The following is a 12740-nucleotide window of genomic DNA, read 5'->3' as shown; positions in this document are numbered from 1 at the left end:
GTGGGCAGGCTGAGACACTCGGGGCCTGCCACACTAGCATTTCCACCAGAGCATGGCTTACAGGGGCAGCTGGGAGTGGCTAAAGAGGATGGGATATGGTAGGATGGTAATATAGAGGCTGGGAGAGGCTCAGCTGGGAGAGGGCTGTTTGGAGCCTCAGTATGCCTACTCAGCAGAAGCAGTCACACATACAGGCCTGGACACGTACAGAGTCTCTCTCAGATCCCTTTGGGGCCTCATCCAGATACACAGAGAGTGTCTCAGCACCTTTGTCCCATCATGAAATAACATAATGCAAGGGTCTTCTGTTTGGGAGTTTGCATTTCAAAGATGAGGAAAAGGAACATTCCCTTCTCCCTGAGCGTGGATTGTTTTGTTCTTTTGGCTTGGTTTTGATCATAGTGTTTATTTGGGGGATAACTATGATGATGGTTGATGCCCTGAGGATTTAGGCAGTTGACAGTGCCCGTGACTATTCCAGAGGTCTGGCCTCTAGAGCACTCTGGTTTCCCAGGGGTCATAGACGATACTTGAATCATCTAATACTTGAGTCTAATTCGTCCAAGAATTACATAGATCACGTTTATATATAAAAGATGCAATAGTGCAGGGATCTAAAAACCTGACTACTTATCAGAATGTTTTCATGTGCTTGTCAAAAATAGATATCTAGACTTTATCTCAATCCTAATGAATGAGAATATTCCATGGGAAAGACTAGACTGTTTTTCAGCGAGCACCTCAGGAGGTTGTTCTTGGAAACCGCTGGAAGAATGGAAAGCAATGAGCAATGGGAGACTTGGATTCCCAATTTTGCCACTAAGTTGTTACATGAATCTGTTATTTCATTTCTCAGGACTTTACCTCAAGATGAGGGCAACGCTTCTTGAAAGCAAGTTAGCAACAATATGCATTAAGAACCCTTAAAATACTAAATCTCTGACTCAGTAATTCTTCTAGGAAGCTATGTTCCAAAATGTGGATAAAAATTTCATTGTTATTTATAATAGTAAAAATATAGAAGAGCCTAAATCGCTAACAATAAAGGATTAGTTGAATAAATTTTACACCCATGAAAATATTTCCAAAGAATTTTTGATAAGAGGAATAAAAACCAATGATATAATATTAAGTAAAAAGGCAGGTTGCAAGACATTTCTGTGGTATGACTTTAATCTATAATAAAGATATTTAAGCAGAGAAAGTAGCCCATATGTAATTAGATTTTTTTTTTTTTTGTCTTTTTGCTATTTCTTGGGCCGCTCCCGCGGCATATGGAGGTTCCCAGGCTAGGGGTCGAATCAGAGCTGTAGCCACTGGCCTACGCCAGAGGCACAGCAACGTGGGATCCAAGCCGCGTCTGCAACCTACACCACAGCTCACGGCAACACCGGATCCTTAACCCACTGAGCAAGGGCAGGGACTGAACCCGCAACCTCATGGTTCCTAGTCGGATTCGTTAACCACTGCGCCACGACGGGAACTTCCTGTAATTAGATTTTTAAAGAATGGCTATGAAATCATGGGTGTTTTTCTCATTCTAATGTGTGCTATTATTTTCTTAATTTTTCTGTAAAGTATAAATTATTTTTTCAATCAGAAAAACTTTTTGTTTGATTGGTTTGGTTTTAAGGAGGGATTTGGATTATGTGACCAGTAAGATCTCTATCAGCTCTGAAATCTTGTGAAATATATTCTAATTCTTTGGCATCCATGGTGTCCCCTTTAACTTTGTCATCTGTAATCTTGGGTAAGAGGAGACAATGGATATGGCACTTGCCTGATATCTTTTATGATCCTTCCAGGTAGCATTTCCAGGAAACCTGCAGCTCATATTCATCCTTCGTCCATCTCGATTTATCCAGAGGACATTCACTGACATTGGCATTAAATACTATCGAGATGAATTTAAAATGAAAGTGCCGGTAAGTGTGACCTTTCATCTTATCTGCATTTGTTTGGGGCATGGGGGGAAGATGGCATGTGAGCCATTACCTTTTAAGGAAGGTAATTCTCCTTAGGCAGGGGAGAGGAGGGCATTCTGGGCAGAGAGAGTGGCATGTATCAGGACATGGAATCAGGAAGTACTCATTTTATGGGAAGTCCCTGAGGAAGCATCATTCTTGGGGAAGTACATACAGGATAATCTTTTGGGAGAAAAGATAAGAAATATGGAATGGATCTTAAGTGTGAAGATAAAGGGTCTGGATTTTATTCAGTAGGTAATGGGGATCCAGTGAAGGTTTTTGAGTTGGGGAGTTTTTACTTGGGTAAAGGAATACTGAATGAGTTCCCTGGTGGCTCCATGAGTTAAGGATCTGGCATTGTCACTGCTGTGGTGCAGCTTCAGTCCCTGGCCCAGGAACTTTCTGCCTGCTGCCAGTGAAGGAAAAAAAAAAGGGGGGCGTGCTGGAGTTACACAAGTCTAGTGGTATTATATAAAATGTGGAGTCCTTGGAATTCCCACTGTGGCTCAGTGCTGGGTTGAGGATCCAACATTTGTTGGTTAAGGACCTAACATTGTCTCTGTGAGGATGTGGTTCGATCTCTGGCCTCACTCAGTGTGTTAAGGATCTGGGGTTGCTGCAATCTGCAGCATAGGTCACGGATGCACCTCAGATCCAGTGTTTTTGTGGCTGTGGCATAGGACTTCAGCTGCAGCTCCAGTTTGACCCCTGACCTGGAAGTTTCCATATGCCACAGGTGTGACTATAAAAAGGAAAACAAAAGTTGGTGTCCAAGGTTGTAGAAAGAGATTGAAAAAGAAAGAGAAGTTGCAATTAGTATTGGTAAAGAAAAATAAGGATGTAAAATATGGGAGTGACAAATATAGGCACATGTAAGTAAAAATTAAAACCAACATTGTAATACTCATAAAAAGTACAAATTAATATGATAGGATTAAAAGTTTTACCTGTAACTGGCAGAGATGTGGGGCAAACAGGCACTTTCATACTTTTTTAATGGGAATTAATAATTTTCGTATTGGTTTCCAATATAAAAGACTAATAGACAATATTTGATAAAAAATTAAAATGTATACACTCTTTGACCTACCTATGAAAGTTATTCTACAAATAACTCATACTTGTACACAAAGCTGAATATGTAATTATATTCATTACCAAATTGTAATAATAAATGATTAGAAAAAACTTAATGCCCAACAATGGGGGTTGGTTAAATAAATTGTAGTCTACCAAATCAGTTAAATAATTTGCAGCCATCAAAAGTGATGAGATATGGTTCAACCGCAGTGAAATCAGTTGGTAGTTTCTTATAGAGTTTAATATACACCTGCCCCGTGCCCCACCCAAGAGGAATGAAGACACGTATCTACAGAAGGTATGAACAAGAATATCCAATAATAAATGAATAAATTGTGGCATATTCATATAAAAGAATAACTCTAAGCAATAAAAAGAAGTGAAGTATTGAACTTGTAACAACATGGATACATCTCAAAAATATTCTCTTGAGGAATTCCCATTGTGGCACATTGGAAACGAATCTGACTAGGAACCATGAGGTTCTGGGTTCGATCCCTGGCCTTGCTCGGTGGGTTAAGGATCCGGCATTGCCATGAGCTGTGGTGTAGGTCAGATGTGGCTCAGATCTGTGGCTCTGGAATAGGCCAGCAGCTATAGCTCCAATTAGACCCCTAGCCTGGGAACCTCCATGTGCCATGGATGCGGCCCTAAAAAGACAAAAGACCAACAAACAAAAAAAACACTGTGCATTTTACTTGTGTAAATTGTATCTCAATTAAAAAGTGAAAACCAAAAATAGGATACATCTAAAGTGGCATAGAAAAGTATGTGATATCTTTTATTTTATTTTTTGAGTCGGAAATGATTTTCAACTCAGAAAATTTCTAGTACAAAGAACATGCCCTTTACCCATATTTATTCACCTATCGTTAACATTTTATCCCCATTTGCTTTACTATTTATTTATTATTTGCTCCTCAATGTACATTATACATCTCTGTAGATTCATACATCTCTTTTTCTCTATGCATATTTATCTCTCTATATATGAATATGTATGTATATATAGAAATACATGTATTATACCTATACATAATAAGTACGCTCTGTGTATATTTATGTACAGTGATGCAGGCTATGATCAGATAGTGCATTTAATTATCTGTTTAGTATCCTTTAATCTGAAACCTTTTCACAGCCTTTCTTTGTCTTTTATGACATCAGCATTTTTGAATAATACAGCCTCTTAAAAAAGTAAAGCATACCTCATTTGGGGCTTGTGTGGCGGTTTCTCAGAACTTGATTTGGGTTATGCATTTCCAGCTGGAAAACCACTTGATTGATGTCATGGCTTTCTCAGGGTATCTCATGTGGAGACACGCAGGGTTCATCTGCCCCTCACTGGTGATGTTAATTTTGACTCCTTGGTCAAAGCTTTGTCCAATATCTCAAATGTATGATGTTTTGCCTTACAACTAATATAGAATCTTTGGAGAGACCCTTTAAAATCATACAAACAAAGAACCCTGCTCCTCAAAAATTGTCTCTTTATATTTAATATCCATTGATGATTCTTGCCTGAAACAACCTTTATTATATCGATTGCAAATGATTTTTCAACTCCAGTCCTCTCAGCATTTACTAATCAGGAGTTGGTATTCTCCTGAAACGTAGAGCTTTCCCTTACCACCTATTTATTTTCCTGTTATCATTATGGATTCTTATTTTTTCCAATGGCTTATAATTCATTACAGTTCTTAATTATTTTGGTACTCAGATTGTCCCAGATTTGGCTAGTAGGAGCCCCTTCAAACTGGCTCCTGTGTCCTTGTGACATGCTCCCATCATTTTTTTTTTTTTTTTTTTAGTGCTTCCTTACTTTCTGACCTAATATTATGTTCCAAACTCATCTCATGTATACCCCAATCCAGCCTGGTAATTAGCCATTCCTCTGATGAGCCCTGGTTCCTTTCAGTGGTAAATCAGACCAAGATCTAGATGCTAGATATGCTCTTACTATTCAGGTGTCTTTATTGCCAGGCCCTTTCAGCAGAGTCTGAGCATATATGAACATATATGCACATTACATGTCCTTATTTATAATTGTGTATACATATATACATTTTTAAATTATATAAATGTGTGTATTTATTATAGAAATTATAACATTCACATTGATACCTTAAATTTTAGACCATCTATGATATTTTTTTCTTTTTTTTTTAATGGCTGCACCTGTGGCATATGGAAGTTCTAGGGGTTGAATCACCAGGGGTTGAATTCAAGCTGCTGCTGCAGCAACATAAAATCTGACCTGCATCTTCAACCTTTCCTGCAGCTTGTGGCAATGACAGATTCTTAACCCACTGGGTGAGGCCAGGGATCAACCCACTGGGTTAAGCCACATTCACACGGAGACAGTGTGAGGTCCTTAACCCACTGAGCCACAGTGGGAACTCCCGTCTATGATATATTTTTAAGTTGGGGTAAAAGCAAGAGGAAATAGTATATATAGTATATTCTCATTTGAATAAAATAAGAGGGTCATAAATATGATTGTATATGCGTAGATCATCTTAGGAAGGATATAAGATATATAAGGAACTTTTTGAAGTGGTTGCTTCTTGGATGTAGTGCTGGAGACCTTCGGGGAGGGGTGAGAGGAAGGCTATTTTTCTATTTAGATAAACTCTTTTTCTGTTTGAATTTATTACCACCTACCCATATTGTCTGTTCAAAACAAACAAAACCCTCCACCTTAATCGAAACTGCTCTGAGAAAATTTTTAGCTCATCTCAGTGAAAAGTAACTATCTCAGACAAGATATTTTTTTCTCATTTTCCTCTCTTTTCCACTTTTATTTTCCCTCTTTTGGTTCCATTTTATATTAATTTATCAAATTTCTTAAAATATTTTTTCCTATACTTTGAGTATTAACCATGCTCAAAACGAATTTCCCATTCTGTTGTAGACAATTATTTTTAAATATTTGAGTGCTTAAGGGAAGTGCGAGCCATGAGTTTTTTGTTTTGTTTTCCTGAATTAAGTGATAATTAAAATTGGAGAAAATAATGACTTACATGAAGTTAATACCTTGCCATAATCATCAGAACCTTTTTCGCCTTCAAAAATAAGGACTAGTCAATTGCTTCTTGTAACTCAGGTTTGGAGTTTGAACTGAGCATTTGACCAAATGTCATACATCTTTCCCTGGTTGTGTATAAAACACACCTCTGGAAGTGATAATATGTATATAGGCATGTATGTGGATTATGCCCTGCTTTTCATGTGGTACATCTACACTAAGGAGAGAACGTCTGTTTTACCTTGGTGCTATGTCCTTAACTACTTTGCTTTGTAGTAGCGCATGTTGATTTATTACCCTATATGCTTTTTTTTTTTTTCAATGGCCTCACCCACAGCATATGGAAGTTCCTAGGCTAGGAGTCGAATTGGAGCTATAGCTGACAGCCACAGCCACAGCAACATCAGATCCGATCTGCATCTGCGACCTACACTGCGGTTCATGGCAATGCCAGCTCCTTTAATCTACTGAGCAAGGCCAGGGATCGAACCCACATCCTCATGGATACTAGTCGAGTCTTAACCTGCTGAGCCACAATGAATGGGGAACTCCCCTACCCATGTGCTTTTCATTTTAAACTAAACTGAACTTCTTAAAAGCTCTCAGTCCCCCAAAATATGGCACATATAGTAGGACATGTTTCGATGCAAAAAGTTTGCCCTGTAGGCTAGCATTTTACCTTACAGAGAAGCCCGAACTTCCCACATGCTGTGATGTACCACAGAATTCAGAGTCCTAGGTTACCAAGCTTGATGTAATCAAACTCCAATGTATGTATTTTGCCTGTTTATTTTTTCTTTTATTGAGACATAACTGACATACAGCGCTGTAAAAGTTTAAGGTGTACAGCGTATTGATTTAATTACATGTATCATAAAGTGATTATCACAAGTTTAGTGAACATTTATCATCTCAAACAGATAACAAAGTGATTTTTTTTTCTCATGGTGAGAACTCTTAGGATTCACTCTTTTTTATTTATTTTCTATTTTTTGGCCAATACCAGTTGCATGGCACCTTGCCCCGGGATGATTTAGGGCAGGGGAAATGTTGACTTGCTGTGTAAGAGTTAGTTAAGAAAATAGTTGGGTGATATGGGCTTGGGCTTGGGTAGTTTTCAAATGACAAACGTGTTCCCTCCAGTCCTTTTTTTAATCTCTAAAAATTAGCTAGCCTCTCCCCAGTTGGTGAGGTCGTATGTGCCAGATCATCAAAAATACAGAAAGTAATGTAATATAGTTAATATAATTGGACCTGTGATGAAAGGATGCAAAATAGGCAAATACATAATCTAAGGCAGAAGAACTATTTTTTTTTCAGAAGAACTATTTTAAGGCAAAGTTTATATGCTCCATGCATCCTGTGTTTTGTGAGTGAAATTATTATGCTTTCCTTCTTTTTTATATAGAACTTAACTTTGTTTCCCCTCTTGATCCTGTAAAGATTAAAAGAGGAAGAAGGTTTTATGGTAAAACTGCCTCTCCTTTTTTTTTTTTTTCATTTACATGCAGTGAAATATATTCTTTTTGGTGTATGATTGGATGCATTTTGACAATTGCATGGTTTATTTAACTACCACCGTAGTAAAGATACAGTATGGTTCCATCACTCCCCCAAATCTCCTGGTGCTGTCCCTTTGTAGTCAGCTCTTCTTCTGGCCCTAACGTCAGGCAGCCACTGATCTGGTCCCCATCCCTATAGTTTTGCCTTTTCCAGAGAGTGTCTTTTGAGTCTGACTTCTGTCATTTAGCACTAAACATTTGGACTTCATCCATGTCGTCATTAGTTCTTTCCCTTTATTGTTGAATATTATTCCACATTATAGATTACCACAATTTATTTATCCATTCACCAGGGAAGGACATTTGAGTCGTTTGAGGTTTTTAGCAGTCAAGAATAAAGTTGCTATAGACATTCTCACACAAGTTTTTTTTGCTGGGCCACATGGTAAGTATAATGTGTAACTTTATAGGACACTGCCAAACTGTTGTGCACAGTGGCTCTACCATCTTGTATTCCCACCAGCAATGTAGGAGAATTCCGCTTGCTCTATATTTTTGCCACTCTGGAGATGGACTTTTTTTTTTTTTTTTTTAAGCCATTCTAGTAGGTGCATTGTGGTATGTCACTGTGTTCTTTTTTTTTTTTTTTTTCTCACTGTGGTTTTAATTTGTAGAATTTGCAGTTCCCTAATCAACTAATGGTAAGGAACTGCTTTTCATGTACTTATTTTCCATGTACATATCACCTTTGGTGAAGCATTTATTCAAATATTTGCCCCTTTTTAATAGTTTCTTATTGTTGAGTTTGAGTTGATATATATTTTTCGTATATTGTGGATATAAACCCATTGTCAGATATGTGATTTGCAAATATTTTCTTTCAGTTTCTGAGTTGTCTTTTCATTCTTCTAACAGTGTCTTTTGGAGAGTACATGTTTTCCATTTGGATGAAATCCAATTTATCAATTTTTCTTTGATAGGTTGTGCTTTTTGTGTTGTATCTTAAAACTATGCCTAACACAAAAATTTCCTCCTAAGATTTTTCTCTTAGAAGAAGAAGATTTTTCTTCTTCAAGTTTTATGTTTTATATTTAGATCTGTGATTCATTTTGAGTTAATTTTTAAATATTTCTTTTTTTTTTTCTTTTTGCCATTTCTTAGGCCGCTTTCACAGCATATGGAGGTTCCCAGGCTAGGGGTCGAATCGCAGCTGTAGCCACCAGCCTACACCAGAGTCACAGCAACACAGGATCCCAGCTGCATCTGTGACCTACACCACAGCTCACAGCAACACCGGATTGTCAACCCACTGAGCAAGGTGAGAGATAGAACCCGCAACCTCATGGTTCCTCATTGGATTCGTTAACCACTGTGCCACGATGGGAACTCCTCATTTTGAGTTAATTTTTGAGTAAGATGTAAGGGCAAGAATCCTTTTTTGCATGCGGATGTGCAGTTGTTCTGGCACCATTCATTGAACACGGAATTAATTCTCCGTTGGATTAATTTTGTACCTTCATCAAAAGTCATATTTAGTGTTTGCTAGGATTCACGGATGGTGGGAATGGGGACAGGTGTAAAGGGTAACATGGAGTTCCCTGGTGGCACAGAGGTAGAAAGATCTGGTGTTGTCATTGCTGTGGACCAGGTTGCAGCTGTAGCACTTGGCTTGATCCCTAGGGACTTCCACACACCACTGGTGCAGCCAAAACAAACAAACAAATACAGGGTAGCACAAGGGAGGTCTTCCCATGATGGAGTAGTTCTGTATCTTGATTGTACTGGTGGTTACACAAATCTACACTTGTGAGAAAATGACAAGACCACACACACACATTATATCAGTATCAACTTCCTGGTTTTGATATTGTGCTATAATTATTTAAGATGTAACCTTCGGAGGAAACTGAGTGAAAGGTACATGGAATCTCACTGTATGATCTTTGCTACTTCCTGAGAATCTATATTTACTTCAAAGTTAAAAGTAAATAAGTAAAAAAATAAATCAACCATAGCTGTGTGAGTCTATTTCAGGACTCTGTTCTCTTCTGTTGATCTGTTTGTTTATTGTTCGCTGTTATCGCACTCTTGACAACTGTAGTTTATTTATTTTTCTTTTTTAGGGCCACCACCTATGGCATATGGAAGTTCCTAGGCTAGGGGTCGAATCAGCGCGGCAGCTGCTGGCTGACACCACAGCACAGCCATGCCAGATCCAAGCCACATCTGCAACCTACCTGCCGAAGCGTGTGGCAATGCCGGATCCTTAACCCACTGAGTGACCCCAGGTGTCAAACCCAAATCCTCATGGACACTGTGCCAGGTTCTTAACTTGCTAGACTACAATAGGAACTCCCCAGTTTATAATAAGTCTTGAAATCAGGTAGGTAGGGTGATTTGTTCAACTTTAGTCTTTTTCAAAATTGTTTTACTTATGCTGTGTATTTTGCAATTGCCTGTGAATTTTAGAATCAGCTTGTCAATTTCTATAAAACATCTGTGGGGATTTGGGTTGGGATTGCTTTCAGTCTACAGATCAGTATTTAACAGTGTTGGATCTCTTAATGTCTTCTTTTTATTTTGAATATTCACTTTTAGCTTTTAATTTAAAATTCGTCTTGGTTATCTGAGGCCAAAGATGAGAAAGCAGAGTCCTGACAAGTGTAGGAATGCATGCCTCCCTCTCTTGTTAAGTAAAATGGGACAGAAGGTGTGCAGCCTGGCAGGAGAGGGTTCTAAAACTCCAGCCTGTGGGCAAAGTCACTTCTGCCTAATACCTTATTGCACATTGGTATTTTTTTTAGAAAATCCCGAGTGTTACCATAGCAAGTAATGTTCTGAGAAGTAAAATACACTTTTTACCTGATCATGTCTTATTATGCGTCCTATAATTTCTAATTTTAAAAAGATTAAAAATCTTTTTGAAGCTCCCAAAATTGTTTTAAAATTTTTAGGAGGGAAAGACAGAGACGGGTTCAGGTTTTTGTTTCTGTTTTCCTTTCTCTCATGTTATAAAAATAACTTTTTTTTTCTTCTCTTTTTGCCTTTTCTAGGGCTGCTCCTGCGTCACATGGAGGTTCCCAGGCTAGGGGTCTATTCAGAGCTGTAGACGCCGGCCTACACTACAGCCACAGCAGCACAGGATCCGAGCTGCATCTGTGACCTGTACCACAGCTTATGGCAACACTGGATGTTTAACCTACTGAGCAAGGCCAGGGATCGAACCTGCAACCTCATGGTTCCTAGCCAGATTTGTTAACCACTGAGCCATGACGGGAATTCCCCTAAAAATAATTTTTAAAGTTCCCAAACTCTGTTCCAGAAGTGAAGAAGGAGAAAGGCATGGGGCATGAGACCTGACACAGTGTAGAATCAAATCCCACTAAGCCTAAGTGCCTTGAAGGCAGGGCCTGTCATACTTAATTGTATCCCTCAGAGCCTGGCATTTATTAGAAATTCAATACAGATTTGTTGAATGAGTAAATCAGTTGTGTTTTCACCCATAGACTTTGGGCCCTAACTTATATTCTTTACATCCCCAAATAGATTTATCCCTTGACTGCTACTGTATAATAATAGAATAAAGCCTATATTCTCATGTCCTCTGGCTAAGAATCTGTTCTAAGAATGTACGTGTTGGATATGACACTGTTAAGTCAGTGCTGCCACAGCAGTAAATGAGGGAGAGGCTTTGAAGGAAGAGGTTTCTTATACTCACAGGTCAAAATAATTAATGACTGAAGAAATACAGAGTCATTAGTTAAAGGTTATAAGGGGGATGGTTTCAGAGGTGGGAGTGAGTTGGGGTGTTATATGGACCCTGGGACTGAGAGTCAGGACCACACCCTGGACGGGACCACTGCAGAGGAGTAGAAAGGGACAGTTTGGAGTGTGTCCCCCTTCTCTAGAAGTCTAGGCATTCGTTCATCAGCAGGCGTGTTAACTTATGAAAACACACTCTTGATTGCCTCAAACCTCTTCCACGCAAGATCAGTTGGGGGCATTATCACCGTTCTTCATAGAAGGTGCATCGGAGTAGTGAATCTTCTCAATCCACGCTCCTCAGTAGGTCCCTGTGTTCAAATTTTATGATTATTTATTTTATTATTTATGTATTATTTTTATTTATTTTATTCAGCCCACCCTTTATTGGGATTTTCATCACAGATTTTTAGGTCTCAGTACAGCATTTGGTTTTGATGGCTGAAGGGTATACTTTAGCCTGGGAATTTTTGACAAAAACTCACGTAAAACAAGACCTGACTTCTACGTAGCTCAGAACTGAGCTCGCTGATCTAAGTTACCATTTTGTCACAAACTGTTCAGCACTGTGCCGTTCCTTATTCAAAGGAGGAAAATGGAAAGAGACTTCAGAATGTTTCTCTGCTGGATGTAGTAAACATCTTTGGATATAAATGCCTGATCAGGCAAAGTCAAAGTACTGTTTAAGTCACAGTAGAATCTGGATGAGCTACTTAATTATCTGTGAGAAACATACTGGGTTTTTTTTCTGTTACAGATTGTTATGTTAAACTCCGTTTCTGACCTTCATGGCTACATTGACAAAAGCCAACTGACAGAGGACTTAGGGGGAACTTTGGAATATCGCCACAGTCAGTGGATAAATCATCGAACTGTGAGTATCAATTTATGTGCCCTTTTCAGTGTCCCTCCAGCTTTTCTAGAGATGGAGAAGGACCATAAAGATCAACTGATATTGTTCCCTGTGTTGTACAGTAGGACCTCATTGCTTATCCATTCTAAATGTAGTAGTTTGCATCTACTCCCCCCAAACTCCCTGTCCATCCCATTCCCTCCCCTCTCTGTCTAGGCAGCCATAAGTCTGTTCTTTAAGTCTGTGAGTCTGTTTCTATTCTGTCAATAGGTTCATTTGTGCCCTATCTTAGTGAATCAAGTTAATTTGTTAATGGGACCTACCATAGGAAAGCTCTGGCTTTCCTCTATTTCTGGGATGGCATTTGTAGGCCTCACATACCCTCTTATCTTAATTCTTACTATTACATTTGTAAGGTACTCATCTGTGCCCAGGATTCTTTCAAATTTACCATTTCTTTTGATCCTTGAAAAACTCCTGCAAAAATAGAGCAACCATGGGTTGAATCCTGCCTTCTTTCCTTCTTTGCTGCCTTAATAATATGATCT

At 38.7% G+C, this 12740-nt stretch overlaps 1 protein-coding gene across 2 annotated transcripts in view; it reads left to right on the top strand.

Moving 5' to 3' along the window:
* Nucleotides 1-12740, top strand: part of MCF2L2 (MCF.2 cell line derived transforming sequence-like 2) — a 252449-nt gene that overhangs the window by 84936 nt on the left and 154773 nt on the right. For both annotated transcript variants that reach the window (XR_007135864.1, XM_047787395.1), the window contains exons 5-6: nucleotides 1806-1925; nucleotides 12097-12213. Coding sequence is in view for 1 of the 2 variants with exons in the window: in XM_047787395.1 (XP_047643351.1) it covers nucleotides 1806-1925; nucleotides 12097-12213 (237 nt within the window). In the remaining variant the exon portion in view is untranslated. The remainder of the gene's footprint in view (nucleotides 1-1805; nucleotides 1926-12096; nucleotides 12214-12740) is intronic.

The sequence above is a fragment of the Phacochoerus africanus genome, chromosome 1 (assembly GCF_016906955.1).
Source record: "Phacochoerus africanus isolate WHEZ1 chromosome 1, ROS_Pafr_v1, whole genome shotgun sequence".
Classification (NCBI taxonomy): domain Eukaryota; kingdom Metazoa; phylum Chordata; class Mammalia; order Artiodactyla; family Suidae; genus Phacochoerus; species Phacochoerus africanus.
Note: the sequence above shows the minus strand (reverse complement) of the source record. Positions and strands in the feature narration are given on the sequence as shown.